The 21,705-nt window shown below is 32.7% G+C and overlaps 1 protein-coding gene across 1 annotated transcript in view; it reads left to right on the top strand.

Annotated features, from left to right (window-relative positions):
* Positions 1 to 21,705, top strand: part of ACSS3 (acyl-CoA synthetase short chain family member 3) — a 186,972-nt gene that overhangs the window by 98,635 nt on the left and 66,632 nt on the right. Inside the window, exons 8-9 of the mRNA XM_063076153.1 lie at positions 4,647 to 4,798; positions 17,668 to 17,771. Of these exons, the coding sequence (XP_062932223.1) occupies positions 4,647 to 4,798; positions 17,668 to 17,771 (256 nt within the window). The remainder of the gene's footprint in view (positions 1 to 4,646; positions 4,799 to 17,667; positions 17,772 to 21,705) is intronic.

The raw sequence follows: 21,705 nt of genomic DNA, 5'->3' as shown, positions 1-21,705 counted from the left end.
TATGGATTCAGTTCCTGGTTATGAGTGAGAACATGCAGTATTTCTCTTTCTATACCTGGGTTGTTTCAAGTCTGCTATAATAACACAATATCTTAGGTCTGAGGAGGTTAAGACATAGGACAAGTATCCCATAAGGCTTTAAAGCAGCAGTAATTTTTTTTTTTTAAATGGGACAAAACAATGTGTTATAGAGAGAAACACTTTGGGGAAGAAAAAGCTCATTTTTAAAAGAGGTTATATACTCACTTGATTCATATTTTTAAACTTACAAAAGGGTAAACTGAAAATATCACTGTCCACTGTTTTCAGCTTTCCAGTTTCTCTCCCTTGAAGACAATCTTTTATGTACAATAGTTAATTCATGATAAGCTATGTCTTGTCCCCTTTTTTATTCAAATGATACTGTACAAATGTTATGCACAGTGATTCTGCATTTTGACATTTTCCCACTAAATAGTATATCCTGGAGAATTGCTTATGTTTTAACAAGTCTCGAGCTTAAATGTTGTAGGCCCATCCAGTCATCCTTTGATAAAGGCAAATGACATACAGTAGGAACTCAACAAATGCTCTTGCCAGTTTCATCATTCCTCTGAAATTAACAAGCCAACGCTCTGCGGCACCTGTCTGCTGAAATGAAATTCAGTACTAGTTGATAAGAGATGCTGCTGTCTTTACCTTAGAACCTCAATAGAAACATGCCTTGGGTGACATTCTCAAAATCAGTGTTTAAAAAGTGGCCAGATGTACAAGGGTACTTCAAATAATTCATGGAAAAATGAAATGAAAAGATAATACAAATTTTTCTATGAACTTTTCAAGGTACGCTTGTACTTCAAAAACCGCGGTTGACTCAAAGATTATGTCAATGTCTGCAAAACCACAAGTAGCCTTAACTTCACACCTTGTATAAACTGAACCATAGAGTTAATAATAATAAATTTATGCGAATTTTTATTAAATCTTTATTCAAATATTTAACTCTAGTGTTTAAATATATCCTCGTTTGGTTAAATGGTTGTATTTTCCTGTATTGGAAACTTAACTTCAGTGAGAAAATTGTGAGAAGTTGAGATGTTACCTGGTTTTTAAATCGGGGATGTGTCATCTGCAGTCCATTCATATTAACACCTAGAATCATAAGTGGTAGAGAATTATACATGGAAGTTAATTTTAAGGTATTTCGGTAACTCTTGGTTTCTGGGCTTTATAGCATTGTTAGCCACACTATAAATCATATTAGCAGTTGATATTTTACCAATCTTTGATGTTAAAAAATCATGATTTATAACAGCTGACAGCTTAGAATCTCTGCTTTACCTTTGGAGATATCACTTTCTGCTTCTGTTATCTAAGTAGCAACCAACAATCAGACTTTAGTTTGGGGAAGGGGATAAAAAAACAAACGGTAACGACATTGATTTGAGTTTGAAGAGTTTCTCAGCTGCTACATTTTAGTTGCATTATTGCTTTTGGTGCGTGTGTTGTTTATTTAAAATCCCTACAATCTTAGAATCTTCTTATTTTTAAATTGAGTATCATTTGGGCTGTTGCAAGTTCTGGTATCAGTGTCATTTTCTCCAGGGAGCTCAGTATGCTTAGTGTGTTACTGGCTACTTTTAAAAAGCATTGTAAAGAAATTATATTTATCGTGAGTGTGTGTGCTCGTCTGTGTGTGGCATATGCAGGAGGGCAGGGAAGAAGAGTGTTCAATAAAATCGGTAAGCCATTCAGTCACTTTTATGGAGTGTTCATAATGAAAGATGTTCACAGGTTTTGCTTTGGTTTTCTGAAGCTACTAGTGTTCTTAAGTGCTGTGAAAGTACAAGTCCTATGATTATTACTGTATGCCTTCCCTTTATTAAATACAAACAGCTTGCCGCATCGGCTATGTAATTTTGAATAACATTGTCACACACATGCACATACACACTCTCTCTTACTTAAGAGGCTGTAAGTTCCATTAGAGCAGGACATTCATTACCTGGCTTATTCAAAAAAATTGTTCTCAAGATTTAGATGCTCAGTAAATATTGACTAATTGAATAAATATACCAACACTACTTACTTTATTATTACTTGTACTTGAACAATGCTTTCTGATGAAAGATCTTGTTCCGTGCCACTTTATATTACCTGATGTGGTTACATCATTGAGGACTTAATATTTATGTTAATCAGCAGGATATTTTGGAAAAGGTAATTTCTTTGAAATCATAATTATGTTTTAATTATATTTGAAATCAAACAGAAGTTCATAAGAAAATAAAGTAAAACATATAAATATTAAAATAGGAAATCTTTTTATTCATAACATCAAATTATCTTCTGGGGATTGGACAATAAAATGCAAAACAACTGAATTTTACTGAATTCTACTAGCTTACAAAGGAACATTGTGATATTTTATGCATCAATTCCTTATTTTTCTAGTATTAATGTTATGTCATCAATATTTTTATTTTCAATAAATATAATATTGAAGGAAATTTGGTACAGGGTGAGACTTGTGATAGTAGTTATAATTTCATGTTATTTATTAAAAATATGGTATAGTTTTTATTAATATTTCTAATACTTTGTCTTTCTTAGTATAATTAAACATAATTAATTGAATACATTTAAATATATCAAATTGTGTCCTTTATGTAGGAAGTCATATTAGTATAGCATTTTCATGATGACACTAATATCACCCTTTAGTGATATTAAGTTATGTTGTCATTGTCCCCTGACACTGACACTGTAGTGGAATTCAACTTCAACTGGTTATGTAATATCTTTCTTTGTTGGAGGTCAAACTTTTTAAAAATATTATCTCAGTGCTTTTAGCTTATTGATGAAATATTGGCAAAGTGATTTATTCTTATTTAGCTGGCAAGAAAATGAAGCACGGGCAAGTCAATTGTATAAGGTCAGTGAACAAATCATTTTTATGTGGGTTAGATCAAATTTCCCAAGTCACAACCTAGTGCTCAAGGGACTGAATAGTACCTAAGACATTTTGAAGAAATAAAAGTAAAATGTTTACCTTGCTTTGTTAGAAAAAAATAAAATTATTGATTCGCTTCAGAAAGATGTGCTCAAGGCTTCAAAATTTGAGCAAAGTTATGTACATGTGTTGCCAGTTTGTAACTAGAAATTTGAATTTGAATTTGAATTCAATTTGAATGAGCTGAACTGTATGAATGGGAATGACATAAATTGAAGTTAAGTACTTTGAGATAATTATGGTAATAAAGTGGATTTTTAGGTACAACAAATACTTTTTTGTGTGTTAAATAAGCAAGAGAGAAAGCGATAGAATATAAAAAAGGGCTAAAGTATTCATTTTTTTTAAAAGAGGAAACATAATTACACTAAAGAAATTAAGGACAACCACTGAAAAATAAAAATTAAAAGTAAATAGTGCCCTATCAAAGATCCAGTTAGAAGTGGATATTGAATCTAAATTATTGAACAGCTATGGTCTACGTCATACTTATCTTCTACTCTTAATATTATTCTCTGTTTGGGGAGATCTCTGAGTTTCCTACTAGTAAATTTTTTCTTATTTTTATCTTAGTTTAGTGTTTTCTATGTGTATTTTCCTGAATATAAAATCCTTGAAAGCTCAGGTGGGGGATTTGGTCAGAGAAGTTTAGGAAATGTTATAGACTGTTAGCTATCTTTTGGAAATTCTTGATGTACTTTAACAATTTTATGGCTTCAAGAAATGATCTAAGATAAGAAGCTTGTTTTCTTTTGTTTACCCCAACCTCTACCAAAAGAATGTGATTTTGAAATATGTATATTTTTGCATAAAATATATTCACATTCCAGGCACCTTGCCTTAGAAACACAGGAAAAGGTAGCAGTTATGAGAATGGATTGAAGGATGAGAGATGGCTGGGCCAAGATAGATGTTATGGGTCACTTAGAATTTTTGCAGAGTTTTTGACGTATTTCAATAACTTGCTCATTTTCCACTTTGCAGAAACATCAATTTAAAATGCTTTGTGTTTTTTTTAATTGTATAGTTTTTCAAAATTGTTGGATTTCTCTGCATGATTTTTCCAATGAGTATGTGTAGTGTCATTTTGAGGCAGTGGATAACATGAATTTTGGATTTTTTTTTTTTAATTCATGGAAGTTACTTTCCTTGGAACTGAAAAGGTCATTGCTCAGGAATCACTACGGTTTCATATTTTTCTCTTTTCTCAAATGTTTTGAGAATTGCTGTTGTCATTTTTAATACTGTAGTGATGATGAAAAAATGTGTTAAATGTTAAAAATTCATAACGACCATACTTTCTTCATTTACTGTACCACACAAAACAATATATTTAATTTCTTGGCAAAGAGAAGAATGTTTTATGTTTTTAATTTGAGCGTGATATATGTTTCCTGTTTTTTATCTTCAAAATGTGAGAAAAGAAAAATTCCAATTTTAAAGCTTTTAGTATGCCATAAATGGAGCAGACAGCCTCTCTGATCCTGGGCATTTGGTTTGTTTTATTTATGATAGAACATGGGAATGTTGGAAAACTAAGATTTGTTGAGAACCCGATTTTATTAATATAGCTGTGTTAAATGTAGGGGCATTGAATTGTCAATGAAATATGAGACATTTTACCCAATGACATTTTAAATGAATCTCATCATAGGGAAAGCCTGTGGGAACACCAGATGCTGGCGCTTATTTTCGTGTGCTTGCGGAACATGGAGTAGCTGCCTTGTTTACAGCACCGACTGCAATTAGAGCAATCCGTCAACAGGACCCTGGGGCAGCCTTGGGGAAGCAGTACTCTCTGACAAGGTGAAGTCGGGATGCACAGGGCAAATTACATTAAAAACTGCAATCAGAATGAGTAACTCAACATTATATTTTTTCTATTACTGTGATACCTCTATGTGAAGAGAGAAAAGATTCTGAATGTTATTGAGACTGATTCTTGTAAACATAACTTTGAAATAGTTAGGATTTTAACTATATTGTAGAGATTTTTAATATATCATGTTTATTTCAGTTCACCTCTTACCAAAATATTTCTCTTTTTAAAACTACACTGGTTATATTTTTCTTAAAAAGAAAAAAGCTGATTATGACTTAAAATGCATGAATACGTATATGTGTACACAAATATAGCATCTGTCTTTTGAAAATAATGATTTAAATGGAGAGAAAATATTATTTAAATTTATGTATACAGATAAAAATGCGAAAATTATAGTCCAAATTTTATTTGTTGAAAGAGTGAAGGAAATTATTTTACTTTTGTTTTGCAATAATGTGCTATGAATAGTTTAGATTTATTTTTGGCCGGTTTATTGACATCTGTTTTAGTTTAATGATGTGTATATTCAAAGATAATTATAGCAATTTGTATCTTCAAGGCAGTTTCCATCATCAATTCTCATTGAACCTCTTCGAAATAGGTCACTATTTATTATAAACTAAAAAACAACAAAGATTTTGTGGTCTCTTCAAGTCAAAAAGTAGACTTGAATTAAGGCCTTAATTTTAACTTAAATGCCAGAGTATTTGCATTGTATGTTCCTATAGCCCAAAGAAATTAAAATAGATATCATACATTAAATTGCAAATATAAGAAAGAAGCTTTCAATTTAGGTATGGTTAGTAGTTTCACTGGTTTCTTTTTTCTCTTTTTTTATTTTACAAAAAAGTAGATCAGGATTTATATAAAATTGTATTTATAATGTAAAGAATGCACTTATTAAAATAAAAGGGTGTTTTTAAAATGTATGTCTTCGATTATAATATTTTATTCACCCTCTTTTTGCTCCTTAATTCACAACTAATTTAGATTCCTCCACTTCAGCCCAAAGGAGAGAAAAATAGATTTTGATCAAAACCTCTTAGAATATGTGCAGTCTATGCACCTTAAGAAAATTCCAGGGGTTTTGAAAAGAACAGTGGTGGTAGCTCCTGCAGTGTCTCTTTACTGACAAGTGCACCCTGATTGCAGGGCATGAAGTTGTGTGACCAGCAAGCTAAGGTCTCACTTTTGCTGTGTCTTCTTTTCCCATTTGCACATCTGTTTTTAGATGTCATCTTCCAGTGTGAAGGCAGAAACCATTTCTAGTTTACCTAGTGTATAAAGCATCAAGCAATACCAAACGCTCACTACATCACTCTTTTCAAACAGATACATATAGACACAAGAGTATGAGATTTTAGTATAAGTGAAATTACAAGAAACTCCCCTGATTATGCCCCTTTGTGTCTGGGTAAGCAAGTTATTGACGATGGTGTGTACATCAGATTTTAACAGATATTTAGGAATGCAGACTCGACAAATACCCTCAAGCTATTCAAATAGGTGTTATTCATATATACAAACACTTACTGCTTACTTACAATATGCCAGACACAAACAATATAAGTTTATTATCTCATTTAATCATCAAAGCATCCCTGTTAGAGTAAAGTTAGGACCAGACAGTTTAAATAACTCTTTAGAAAAAAAACTAACTCAGGCAGACAGTCTGAATAGGACCAACATTCTTAACTAAATAACCCCGGGTGTATTTTTCCTATAAGGGGTAAATTAGAAAACTAACTTAACTCAGGGATTTTGTCATTCATACGATAAAAGTATATTTTCCTTTTTATATTTTTGGTCTATGTAAATCATACCATCACTGAACTACTTTAATAGATTCTCACTTGTAGACTAAGAGAATGTTAGAAACAGGAAGGATCTCAAAAGTCTTATTATTTTATTTTAAAAGCAAGGAAACTGAGTTTCAAAAAAGGTTAAGTATGGATTAGAGACTGAATGAAGAGGAAAACTCAAGTCTTCTCATACAACTATTCACTTAGTTTTAAATTTATGTTCAAGACATTTTATACTTACTGAGTTGACCTTCACTAGACATTATCATTGTAGGCACATAATGTGCAGAGTTTTTTTTTTTTTTTCTGTCTTCTTTTACAGATCATTTTAAATGATGAAGTTTTCCTTTAAAATGTGTTGCATATCTCATTAAAAGATTATTTAAAAATAAATAGGAAGGTTTTCCAAAAATTTCACTTCCCCAAATAGATTTATGAGGGTACTCTGTAATAGGAAGCTAACCAGAACTGTGAATTCATTTTAAGATAGTATCATAGATGACTAGAGTTTGAAAAACTAGTTTAAAAGTCATCTGGTGGAATCATCTCATTTCACAGATGATAAAACTTTGTCATTGAGAGGTGAAATAACATCCCCAGGATTACAGAGCTACTCTGGGCAAAGTTGGAACTAGTCAATATGATTTAGTAAAGATTCTCACTCTGGAGTTACACTTACCAGGTTCAAATGTACCGTTTTGGAGCTATGTGACCTCAGAAAATTTATATTATACCTCTCTGTTCTTCAGGGTTTTTGTCGTTTGGAACATAAGGGTGGTAGCAGTATGGGGGTATAATGAAAATCAAAGGGAAGTAATCTAAGCAAGTCATTTGGAATAGTTCTTAACATAGACTGTCTTTATTATTGTTGCCTTCTGCTTTCTAATTTACTACTCTTTTTCATTACATCATAGTGATTTACTTTCTCACGGTCTCCTAATTCAATTTCAATCAAGTTAGAAAAAATTCAGTGCTGGGACTTCCGTTCAAGATATCATGACAACTAATTCTTTGATGGAGCTCTTCTTTTCCAATTACACAGCAATGAAAGATAATACAAAAGAGAAAAAGCAGAGCACCAGAGATAGCTCAAAAATAAGGTTAACATTTCTGTGGACTAGAAATGAAATAGATTTACAAAGTGGTGAGGTGGCTGAAAGCAGAGGCTTGCTAGGTATATAAGCAGGCATTGGCAGCATGATAGGGATTCAGTATTTCCCTGCTTTGACCATGGAATCAGTCAGCTCAGTGCCTGAAGATGGGCTGGGGTGTAACTCTCCACGTATGAAAGGAGGCTGTCAATAATGGATGTCAGTCATTTTCCAGGACTGTGACTTATGGCAAGATTTGGTCTAGGGGTCTGAATGAGACAGTCCTAGCAACTGGAGACTGAACTATACTGCCCACCTGTCATTGGACCTTGGGGGATATTTATGTCACTGTACCTATTTGACAGAAAGGATGAGCAAAGGAAAGAGAGCCAGAGAAATAAAAATTAAACAAATGCAATTTGTGGTTATGGGTATACAGCTGTTATGAACCTGGCCTCCACATCACGGGCATGAGGGGTGATAATCAGCTTTGTATCTCATGAATATTCATAACCAATAAAAAAAGACATACACACTTAAAGTTCAGTACAGAGTGCAAAGAAAAAAAAAAGAAAGAAAAATCAAACAAAGAACCATACTTTCAAAAAGAGCCTGAAAAATGAGATTTCAAAACACATGAGGAAATCTAATGCTTTAGCAGTTAGAACAGTTAGTATAGTCAAATCAAACTTGAAAATAAGAATGTTAAGGATAATCAAAGTCCTAAAGTAATAACTTTCATTTAAAATTATTAAAAATGTAATGACTGTGAACAAATTACTATAAGAAATGCAGTAGATGGTATAAACTAACTAAATAAAATAAATAGAAGTACATAATGAAAGAACTATTAAAAAGTACAAGATAGTATTAAGGAAATTACCCAGAATGCAGTACAGAGAGAAAAAAGAGTAAAAAGTCTGAAAGAACAGTTAAGAGACTTGGAGGGAAGAGAAAGAAGATGCAAATGCATCTAATAGAAATTTCAGAAAAAGAGAAAGGAAGGATCGTTAAAAAAAAAAAAGATAGTTGAAAAGCCAATAATTAAGAATATTGCAAAACTGAAGATGACATTAATACCAGATAGAAAGTGCTATCCAAGTACCAAGCAGGTTAAGTCTGAGTAAATTCACTTTGGACACGTCATTTTTAAATTTCAGAACATCAATTACGGCTATAGAGAAAATCTAATAAACTGCCAAAGAGACTCACCAGAAAATCAAACTGATGCCAAGAGAGGCCAAAAGAAAATGGATTAAGATGTTCAAAGGGCTGAGGGAGAATAATCGTCAAACTGAAAGATTTTATTGTGGCATGACTAAATCTAGTTAATTAACATATTCATTACCTCACACAGTTATCATTTTTGTTGTCAAAACACTTTACATTTGCTCTTTACATTTTTCAAGAATACATTATATTATTAACTATAGTAACCATGTTGTCTAACAGATCTCTTGAATTTATTCCACCAACCTGATTGAAATTTTGTATCCTTCGAACAACATCTCCCCAATGCATCCTCCCCACAACCACCTCAGTCCTCAGTAACCACCATTGTATTCTGTACTTATATGAGGTCAGCAGGGGAATGATTTTTGGTTGTTTCCAATTTGAGAGCTGTTACAAAATGCAGCATTAATAGTACATGTCTTTTTGGTGTACATACATACATATAATTGTTGAGTGTAATGGCATGATTACGGAGTATTTCAGACAGTTTTTCACACCCATTTGCAATGTATGATTGTTCTAGAATTTCCATGTTTTCACCAGAATGTGATAATGTCATTTTTAAAATCTTGACCATTCTGATTGTCATGTGATGATATCACATTATTGTTTAATTAAAGTTATTAATGAGGTTGACCACTTTTTCATGTTTTGGCCATTTGAAAATCCTATTTTGTGAAGTCTTTTGCAAAATTTATTTTTTTCTTTCTCATTGATTTGTAGGAGTTTTTCATATATTTTGGATTCAAATCCTTTATTAACTATATGCATTACAACATGTTTCTCCAATTTGTGGTTTGAATTTCCTTTTCACTATCTTAATGATCGATTTTGATGAAAGGATTTGTCTTATCATTAATATTTTTTTTATGGTTGGTGTTTTTTTGCATCCTATTTAAGAACATTTCACCTATTCTAAGGTCAGGAGTTATTCTTTTATGTCATTTTCTGGAATCTTTATTTTACCTTTCTAACTTAGAACAATAATCTATCTGGAATTAATTTTTGTATATGACATGAAGTAGGGGGTGAAGTTTTATTTTTTCCTTATATATATCCGCTTAAACAATTTCATTTATTTCAATGGCCCTCCTTTCCCCACTGTTCTGTAGCACCACTTTTGTCATGACAGTGCCCACGTATCCTTGGTTTGTTTCTTGCCTCTGTTTCTGTTCTATTGGCCTATTTGACACACAATCACAGAATCTGCTGGGATTGTGTTTGAGATTGCAATTGAATTCATAGACTAATGAAGTGAAAATTGACATGTTAACGTGTCTTCCAATTCATGTTTATAGTATATATATTTATTTATTTACAACTTTAATTTCTCTCATTAATGATTTTTCAATTACTGTGTGAAAGTATTACATATATTTTCTTAGATTTATTATAAGAAGTTTTACGCTATGATCAACGGTTTTATTGTTTACATTTGCCTTTTAATTTTTTGTTATGAAAAATTATAACAAATTTTTGAGACTCTGGGCGTTGTTATATACCCACAGAATGATTTTTATTTTAGCAGGTGATTATCTTAAGAGAAGATCATTTTCATCTAATTAGGTATTTAGCTGATTTGAAGCTAGTCTTTAATATTTGAGAAGGCAGTTTTCCTCTATTGTTAGGGTGTACCTCTTAGTGTTTCAACTGACCATGAGGGTGTTTTACAGCACCCCTTTTTCCCTTTTTCATTGTGAATTTTGAACTACAGCTTTCCTTTCCCAAGAAATTATGATGGCTTAAATGACTGTTGAGTTTCGAGCCTGTCACCTACACAGTTTTTGTTAGCCTCTCAGCTTTTCAACTACTGTTTGCCAATTGGCAAATGGCTTGAGAGGGAAAAACAGCAAGTCAATATCAGGCCAACTTCCCTATACATTTCTCCTTTGGAGTGTTAATGCCTCAAATGCTCATTGCCCTTTTAGGTCTCTGATGCTTTCAAAAGTGTTTCTTTTTAAAAATATTTTTGTCTAGCTTTTCTGATTGTATTTGAGAGATTGTTGGGCAAAAGGCTAGCTGGCCATTGATAAAAGAGGCAAATACGTGTGTAATATTGACTAGTGTCTTTACATTTTAAAAGTGAATTCTAGTGAGGAGTAAGTAGAAGAAAATAGAATGAAGGAAAAAGATGGAGATAACCTCAGGAATACTGATGTCAAAAAATAATGATGATCTGTCATGCGACCAGAAGTTGATGAGGCGTCACTGAAATAATTTATTTTTATTTAGCATCCGTTGGCACAAGTGAAGAGTAACTTTGCTTGTTTAGTAGTTTATGGACCTTGAAAGAAATATTCATTTTAGTTTTCTTCTGTTCCTACTTTATTATCTGGAAATTCTTCAACACATTTGTCTTTTATCTTTTTATCCAGTTTTATGTAGCTTACTCCTTATTTTGAACTAAAATTAGTTTAACATTACTCTTTTTCTGTTTCATTTTGCTTAATGTTCAGCTTCATCTGAGTCTTAAATAAAATTGTGCTCAATTTTATATAAAATTGGGGAAATGTGAATAGGTCTCATACTCATTAATTTTTTCTCCTCTCCATTTTTTCCTGTTCTTTATATTGTATATTATCTTTCTGTTTATGTTTTTAGCATTACAGATTTGAAAACAGTTTCACCTTTCCATGTATTATCATCATCAAAATATTACCCACACATTTAATTAGTCAATAATAATCTAGGACAGCACTCACTGATAAAACTGAGCTCTACAATATGGTAGGCATTAGCCACATGTGATTATCAAACTCCTGAAATGGGATTAATATTACTGAGAAATCGATACTTTAAACTTTCACAGTTTTAACTAATTTAAATTTTAAATAGCCCCATGTTTCTAGTAGCTACCATATTGTACAGTGCAGATTTAGAGTACATGAAATTAACTTAGCTAAATTTATTGTTGAGAGAGCCCATATTGCCATGTGGAAATGGTTAATTTTAACTTTAGTCAAATGCGTTTTTTAAACAAAATATATTTAAAAAATTTTCAATATGGAGTATTAATGCCTTTGTATTATTAATAAAATAATGTCAAGGTCATTATTAAGAAATCTAACTGTTGAAAACGTTACTAAACCACTAAAACCACTAAACTTTCTTAGCCAAGATATGGAACCAAACTAAACATCCATTGAAGGATGACTGGATAAGGAAAATGTGGTATATATATATATATATATATATACACAATGGACTACTACTCAGCAATAAAAAAATAATGAAATTCCTTCATTTGCAGAAACATGGATGAGCTTGGAGAAAATTTCTTAAGTGAAATAAGCCAGGCACAAAAAGAGAAATACCGCATGTTCTCACTCATAATTGGGAGCTAAGAAAAAAAGGAAGAAAGAGAGAAGGAAGGAAGAAAGAAAAAGAAAGACAGGAAAGACCACAATAAAACTTTGAACTTTCAGGAGAGAACAGCCTGTAGTTACTAGAGGTGGAAAAGGGAGAGGGGGAGGGGGTTAGGAAGTAATTGGGTAAGGGACACAAAGAATAGTTATGATTTGTAATGATGAAGTGCTGATAATATTGATTTGATCATCACATATGTACATAAATACTGATAGTCAACTCTGTACCACATAATTATGTATAAACAATTATGTTTCAATTCAAAAAATTTTTAAAAAATGAAAAAATAAAGTCACTTATTCAAGAGCAAAAAAAAAATTGACAACTCATGCCTAAGATAACTTTAAATTGTAGATTTATACTAAGATTTTTTTCAATATCATTATAATCACAAAAATAGCAAATCCATAGCATAGTTTTGTTTACTAAGGGGAATTGGGTGTTAAATAATATTTGATAAAATATTTATCACAAGATTTTAAATTGTTTCATTAGTCATGTCTTATTCCTAATCTGTATTTGTTTGCCGTGTTTAAATTGGCAGTCTGTAATTGATAAAATAACAATATTTTTTTGGCAGTTTGAAGAATTTCAATACCAAAATAGATTGATAATTTCTAGTGTATTTAGGGAAAGGAATCATCTGCATTACTTTGACATTTTTCTAAGTCACTAATAATCTCACAATTTTTCCTCTGCTTTCAGCAAATGATAAATTGATCTTGTGGAAATGGAAGAGATTTCTCACTTTCAGGGAAGCCAGATGTCACTTTTAACCTCCCTTATGGAATATCATACCTTTCTATTTTGTTTATAATAGTGCCAGCATGAAGATTGCTGCCATAATGACACTAATGTAATTTCAATCTAGGAAAAAAAAAAAAAAAGCAACAGAGTTTCACTGCAAAACCATAGTAATAAATACTAAATTTAAAAATATCTAATGATGAAAATTTCCATCAGGTACGAACTCAGTGCTAACACGTCATTTATTATTATAATCAATTAATTAGATTAATTAGATTAATTGTAGTTTATTTGGCCGAGAGAAAAATGCCAAAAGTTAAATTAATCAGAACTTGTAAAAAATGCTGATACTGTCAAGATATTGGCTGTCACTTGGTTAGCCAAAAATTTTGTGCTATGTGCTAATATTTTTTAACTAGCAGCATTTGACATCATGTCTTCAATAGTAAATATTTTTTAAAAATTCTAGATCTTCAATTTCACATATAAACCAAAAACATGGCCACTTGGACCATGTAGAATCTTTCAAAATGATCTGTGGCTTGATAAATGATGGAAATGAGATCTCTGATATCTCTAAAGCTCTTCTTTTTTTGTTCTTTGCCTACACTATTGGAGTCAGCCAAACTATTATTTTATGTTTAATACGAATTATATAAATGCACAATGTCCTCCAACACAGAAATTTTCTAAAATATTCGGATCCTGTTTGAATAAGACACAATTAAAAATACGTTCATGTTTTTCAGTCCTAGAATTATCAACAATATGGCCTTTATATTTTTAGTTTTGTCCTGTTGTTACATGGTATCTAATGTTATAGATGTGTCAACCTAATTTTAAACTTTAAAACTATACACTAATCTTTGTTACAGTTCAGCCTACTTTTAAAAATTTAATGTGTAAAATATTTGTTTCATTCTACTATAACATTTCTGTCCAATGAGGTCAGATCTGATAATCCAAATTTTAATCTCGAGTTACACATATATACATTTGATTATTTAAATTTTATCTCAAATTGCAAATATAGATGTAATTCATCAAAAGATTATCTGACTTTCTTTTTTTGTAGTCTCTGCCTCTTATTAATTCTCCTTTTCATTCTTTCTATTCTCACCTTTTTTTTCCATCACTCTTCTTTGTTCTCAAAGATTTACATATAACCCAGCAGCCCTGCATGCTGTGAGAGGCTACTCACCAAAATTACCCAAATGATTTCTTAGCAAGGGCTAGTAATGGTTTCTTTCTCATATGAAATTTGAAGTTATGCTTCTTTGTCTTTACCAGCACATTTAAATTTTGCCTTTGGTACCTATCATGTTAAAGGGTGGCTCCTAGATAATTCGGATATGTAGGTGGGAAATATGTTACTGGGCAACTACTCAATCTTTATTTTTGACAGTGCATTGTATTATTATTTGAAGTCTTATAAATATGCCTACTTATTGAACCAATACAAATCCTAAATTTTGCAAGGCTGTTGTGGTAACAGCCTATTTATAGAAACATTAAATAGTAAAATGACATTTGTACTCTCAGACATGCATATGCACACAGATCCAAGTCAGAAGAAATTATTGACAGAATAGTTTGAGAAGAAGTTGCATATTTAGTATTAAGTTAAAACTTTTGTTTGTCTAGACCAGTATAATAACTTTGTTGCTCCTTCAGAAAGTCATGGCCCACCTCCTCACTGTCCCATATGGTAGCCACACGTAGCTATAGAGCTCCTGAAATGTAGTAAGTCCAAATGAGACTTAGTATGAAAACAAGACACGAATATATCTCACTAGTAATTTTTATATTGATTACAAGTTTAAATAATAATATTGTGGATATATTTGTTTTAATAAAATATATTATTAAAACTAATTTGACCTCTTTCTTTTTACTTTTCTGAATGTGGCTATTAGAAAATTTCAAACTACAGGTATTTCTTGCATTTATGGTTCACATTATATTTCAGTTGGACCATACAAATCTAGGTAATCCTCAGGGTCCATTTATATAATTCTAAAAAATTAGATATTGTGGTAAGATAATTTTATTTCCTGAATATCTCTCTATTAGCAGATGGTGATTTTTTTTTTTCTTAGAAAACACGTGGAGCAGTAACAGTACATTGAGTGTTTTACACAAATTAACTAAAACCTCTTTTGACACCCTTATGTATAGATAGCCTCATATATAAATGAAAATTACCAAAAATAATTTCAGCTGGTAGCACTTCAAGTATAGATGTCATTTATCAATGACTCATTTATACTCAGAAACTAATTAACATGTGTTTTCAATAGCTTGTCTGCTACCAGGATTTTATGTAGAATAGTTCAACTCTCACCTTTTTTCCATAGTTGAGTCCAAATGCATCTTTGGGGCCAAGATTATCTATAAAAATTATAGAGGATATTAAAGTAAAGTTGGTAACATGAGAACTTGATAATTCGTTTAATAGCCTGCCTTCAATTGAAGTTCATGCTATCCATTTGTAACACCCTCTCCCCATCTTCAGAGTTCCTCTCAGTGACATTAGTCAATAAATCATGGACTTCCTCTCTATTCTCCACTGCTATGGTCCTTGAGTGATTGTTAATATCTTGATGATGACCCTTCTATAAACACATGCTTATATCCTCCAGTGTCTTCAATGTTAGAGTCTCTTAATTACTGTAAACACGGTCAACCCTCAGAACAGACACATTTTCAAGATACTTCAGTTTAGATTTGCCCTCTCTTGCATGTCCTCACTCATAAGGGGGAGCTAAGAGAGAAAGAGGGAAGGAAAGAAAGACCACAGTGGCGTGTGGGACTTGCAGAGCATAACCCCAGGGTTGCAGGGTGGGGCAGGGGGGAGGGAGAGGTAGGTCAGGGAGAGGTTGGGTGTAGGGCACCGGGGATTACTGAAATTTGTGGTGAGAAGCATGCTTATAGTATTGATCTGATTATCACATCTTGGGCACAGGTGGTGATGGTCAGCCTGACCCCAATAATATGCATAATCGATTTTTTAAAAAATGCCCTTTCTCACAACTATACAGTATTTTTCTGACTCCGCCTTTGTTTTCACCTTCTTTAAAATTTCTTCTGTGACTTCTAGTCTCTTACAACATTATTTTTCCTGGTAGTTCTCTTCAGTCTGGTTATTCCTACTTTTTCTCCACACGACTGTTGCCTGTTGTTTAGTCTGGAATCCCTATACAGCATTTCCAGCATTGATTTGTCATCTTTTCTTTTCTGTATCACACACAATTTGTGCTATCCCAGCATAGCCTCCCAGGCCACTGATTGAGTTCAACTGGCTGTTCTTAACTACTTTCGCTTTTATGATATGTACTTAAACTTTGCTTTCATAGCCATTCCAGAATGTTTCTCTCCTCATCACTGTTTCTTTGTCAATTTAAAAACTCTTGGAAACCAACATGCCTCTTGTTTTACTTGGAAGAGTGAGTCCAACTGGAATAAGTACCTCTGTACTTCATCATTCTGAGCATCTAGAAACTTAAATAAAAAAATCCTACTTATTTTTGTTGGTATGGGGATCAAAAGATGAATGCTTTTAAGAAGCACATAGTTCAGTGTGCGAAATAGACGAGAAACAAATAATTATACAGTGAGATACACGTTTATAGCAGAGAGAGAAGTAGAATGTTCTTGGAGCATAGAGGTGGGAATATTTGAATTTCTGTGAATCTTCATGTAATGAAAAAATAAATTAAGGGAATAATAAGGTAACTTCTGTGGCAGTTTACATTGTACGGGATGAGTAGGCAGGTTGTTGATTTTTGTTTTACCTTGATGATAATAAATTAACTCTTTATACACGTATTCTTTTTTTGACAGCAAGCTATCATGGCACTGAAAACGGAATAAAAATATCCACTCTCTCAATAAACCACTAATTGGGTCAAAACAATGTTATTTTTCTATCTCATTCTTTTTATTCTGTGGCATGATGCTCCCTGCAAAAGTTGCTAGTTCTCATTCATCTCTTAGTAACGTTGTATTCCTATTGATAAAAACATTTCTGACCTACAAGGCCACATGGCATTTACTTTTTCGTCAGATATCTTCCCTAGCTGTGTCCTTGAAATGCGGGAAATACATGCAGTAAATCAGAGTAATCTTTATCAGAGGAACTCACAAAAGGGATAAGTACATTATATTTATGAGCATATTTGTTGCCTTAGCTTGTACGTGTGAGTGTATTTTTGTGTATATCCTTTAGTAAAATAAAGCAATCAAACTTGGAGCTAAAATTAGCAAGGATAATGTCAAGGGGGAAAAGGTTTTTCATCTTTGATCATTAGATGCATATGACAGATGTACTCGTATTACAGAGATCACTCAATTGCTCTTTTCAAAACTGAGAAGCTGTAGCTGTGGATCCTACTTAAGAAGCATCTCAGTCCAAAGCTATAATGTGCATCTGGAACATTTGGAGCAAAACAGTGTCTCTCACCATTTCGCAGTATGATCTACTGGAAATATGGCTATTTTCCTTCGACATAATTGATGTGGTTAGATTCTACAACGTTTAAAAAAGTAGATGTAATTATTTAGATTTATTTTCAAGGAATAATTTGAATTCAATGTCTCTCTTATATGCAGGTTCAAAACATTATTTGTAGCTGGAGAACGATGTGATGTGGAAACCCTGGAGTGGTCCAAAAAGGTCTTCAAAGTACCTGTCCTAGATCATTGGTGGCAAACTGGTGAGCATTTTCCAAACATGCACATAAACATTGCAGAAATGCTCAAAAAAGCTGTAAGGACTGGAGGAAGTCCTGAGCTATGACCAGACAGCACAAACTCAGGATTCAGATGGTTCTGGTTTCAGTAGAAATTACACAATTCTTTGATTGGAGTACTGTTAATGATGTCCTTAATAAGTGACACTGATGCCACCATTTTCTTGGTCCCTAGGTACAAAGCACTAAAGATCTCTTTATCTTCTCTTCTTTGTTTCCTATATTCAGTAAATTACTAAATCTCAGATTTTCCTTTGAAGTGTCTGTCAGATTCACCCACATTCAGTACTTCCAGCGTCTTTGAGCTGTGGCAGCAGCATTATCACCTGCCTTGATTTAAAATATCCTCATCACTAACCTCTGTTTTCTCTAATTTCTTATATACCCTTCACGCTTCTCCCAGAGCACTTTTTTAAAGCACTGGTCCTCTCATAGGATTCTCTGGAAATCTTGTGTTCTATAAAATCTAATCTCTTCTGCCTATCATTCAAGGCAGAAAAATTTATTTTTCTCAAAAATAATGGTCTTTACGTATGTAATTTATTTATTTACTCATTTTATATGTTCACTATTTTCCTCCCACTAAGTGATCATTGGGAAACAAATTCTCATATTAAGTGGTTAGAGTATAAGCTTTGGAACAAACAGGAAAAATTAAAAACCTTTCTACTTCTTCCTGGAGGGATGACTGTGTGTATAAGAGAGAGAGGGTAGATTGTCTGGAATCTGTCTTCTTCCTCACTGAGTATAGGAATTTTTTCTTTTGAACCACTAAAAGTAGCTACGAGCTATGAGAGACTTATAACTTTCATATGTGTATATTTCAGTTCAGTCCCACTGAGTTCAGTGAATTAGATTAACCCTTTTTTATTAGTGTTTTCAGTAATTACACCTTCTCAGCACATGGGTCATAGTATCCAATTTGGATTAAAAAATTAATAAAGTTTCTTTGCAAAAATTAGACCTAATTTTAAAAATTATTTAAAAAAAATTTTATAGAAAATCAAGTGAGTGACTAAAATTGAAGTTTAGTGTTTGATATTTTAGAACATTCTTAGAAATTATACTTTTTATATTACCTCTTGGAGTATTGCTCTTTGGAAAAAGTGATTTTCTATATCCTTTGGAAAATGGAATATAAAATGAATAATCAGAACAGAAGACACACATTCCTTACATAAGATAAAAATCAGAGTGAAGGTTTCTATTCTTTCTAATTTTATTTACTAAGGGGAAAATACTTATCTAAATTTAGATTTGTAACTATTTAGGAAATACAAAAGCTAAGACTGAATTTGGAGAAAGATCAATGCTATGTGTAGAAACACACAAAAACAAGTAAAGAATTATTGCCTCTGCAATATATTATAATATTGATGTATCCCTGTTGGGAAAATGGAACAATTTGGTCAGGCTCCCCTGCCTCAGAGCCGGTTCAGGGTGGTTTGGAAACATTGTGTGTGGGGGTGGAGTAAGTGCGCTTGCAAAGCAGCGCCACTTCGGATGGTGTTTTACTGCCTTGGGTGCCTGCCCTGGGCGGCCATGTTTTTCCAGACCTGCAGCTTCCAAGGACCGTGTGGCTGGTTGCCAAGTTTATAGACCTGCGTGAAGGGGTCTGGTGACCCAGCCTGGTGTGGAGGGGTCTGGTGACCCAGCTTGGCATATGAAGGTTTGTGACCCAGTCTGGACAATGGGCTTGAGGAGTCTGGGAGCTCCAGACCCAGCCCTAGCTCAACCATCGGCCCTGTCGGTGCAGGATTATCGGCAGGTAAAAGAGCCACAACTAGCTTTACAATTGGCGTCAGGAACAGGATTAAGAGCTAGACAACTGGTGTCACAAACAGGCTTAAGAGCTAGACAATCCCCTATTAGCTAGAAAAGTTTTAACAGTTATTTTCCTGAGTGTAAACTGGAAAATATCTTGTCACCTTTAAGATGGTCTTCTTTACATGGTCAAAATGAGGTTGCTTCCCACACAAGTGACCTTACACAAATGCTTGCAGAAGAGTTTTGTTTTTCCCCTTTAGAGGTGTTTATGCTCAAGCTTGTTGAAGGAAACCAACACATTTATAAATAAAATTATGATTATTTTACTTTTTCTTGTAGTTATCTGTGTGCATAATGGCCTGTGGTATATGTAGTTAGTGCACTCAAGCTTACAAAAAAGCTCACTGAAGCCTGTGTGAAATAAGCACGTGAGGTCCCTGGTGTATACGGAACTTCATGTGAATTTGCAATTTTTCTTTTAATGTATTGTTCGGAGGGAATTAATAACCACATTATGTCAGTGTGCTGTCACTGTAATCAGGTTGGAATGGGTACTCATTACTGTGGGAAACATAGTGGATTTCTACTAATAGAATGACTAATTCTTTCCACCCCACCCCCATTTGATTTTATGGCATTTTAGTATTCTGTCCAATTAAATTACACAAATACATACATCTGGCTAGGTAGGTAGGTGGCTAGCTTGCTAGTTTTCTATCTTATAAAATAGTTTCATCCTAGGTGATGCAGATTCAGCTACTAACAGAAAATCTAGTTAAAATTTTTATTTATTTGCATTGAAGAAATCAATTTTTTCATTTTCAAAGTTGTATGTTGTGGTAGTGATTGTAAAGTGATGCTGAAGTTTAGTATTTGCTATTGTTATTCTTTCTTAAGATGATATCAGATTAATGTTAAATCATCAGGGGAAAAGGGTGATTAACTCTTAAAAAAAGGAAAAAAACCCAGATACTTATAGCACATTTCTAAATTTCCTAATGGTTTAACTATCAAATAGATGATGCTGCAATCCCCAAGAGGTTTGCTAGTTTGCAACTGATAATGTTTAAGGGAAGGTTAAGCTTTTAACAAAGAATACTTTTTTAAATTTCAAATTTCACGTTTTCTAGAAGGTTCCTCTTTCTTGTTATTGACTTAGAAATTGATATTTTTATACACTTGCATACTTTTATGAACCTTCCATATATTCGCGAATAATTTATGAATTTGCTGTCTGATTACATTAATAATTGTGCACAAATGAGCTGTTTAGAAACCGTGATGTATAATTTTAAATTAGTAAGGGATATGTTAAGTAACTAAAATGTATGAATAAAAATTGATTGGCTTCTGTGACTTGGGTTGCAAGAAGGTATTCTGCAGTCAATCCATTTGTATTACCATACTGATTTTGTAAACTGAGTGTAATCTGTATTAGCAACAACAGATTTTTAGTGACCAGCATCCTCTTTTGCTCCATTAATATTTACACTCTTTGATATTTGATTTAAATAATATCTAAGATTTTAAATTGAGAACTAAAATTTAATCCGTGGAAAATCCGAGAATAAATCAGCACTCCCCAAGTCCTCTTAGGAACATTTTAATAAAGAATCGTTTCTGTTCAGCACCACTGAAGCATTAAGCTCTTGCTTTGGTTTATAATAATATAAACATTTCGTACTCTCATGAAGGAAATTGGTCTTGCTAAGTTTAGAGAGGGAGGTTGTATCTATTTGATCCATAAATCTGGATAGATGCTAAATCGTTGTTATTCACCTGGATGTTTTAATCTTCACAGTTACTTATCTGCGAGATGATGGAAATCATCCAGATTACAGATTGATTTTTTTTTTTGCTTTCTTTTTTACTCAAAGATAAAGAAACAAATATTTTACAATCAAATTTAAAAAGAGGAAATAAAGGGAATAGATCATTATTTCATTAACATTTGGTAATAATGTGTAAAATGAGCGCCAGAACTTCATTACCCTCAGTTGTACAATCTCCAGATAAAGCACTGTATCGTTGTACATCATTTTTAGTGCTAAGAGAAGCTTTTCCAGAAATCAGACAGGAAGTACAATTTTAGAAGTAAAGAACTGTCAGTGCAATACATGATGTCCTTTAC

Source organism: Cynocephalus volans, chromosome 12 (genome assembly GCF_027409185.1).
Source record: "Cynocephalus volans isolate mCynVol1 chromosome 12, mCynVol1.pri, whole genome shotgun sequence".
Taxonomy (NCBI): Eukaryota; Metazoa; Chordata; class Mammalia; order Dermoptera; family Cynocephalidae; genus Cynocephalus; species Cynocephalus volans.
Note: the sequence above shows the minus strand (reverse complement) of the source record. Positions and strands in the feature narration are given on the sequence as shown.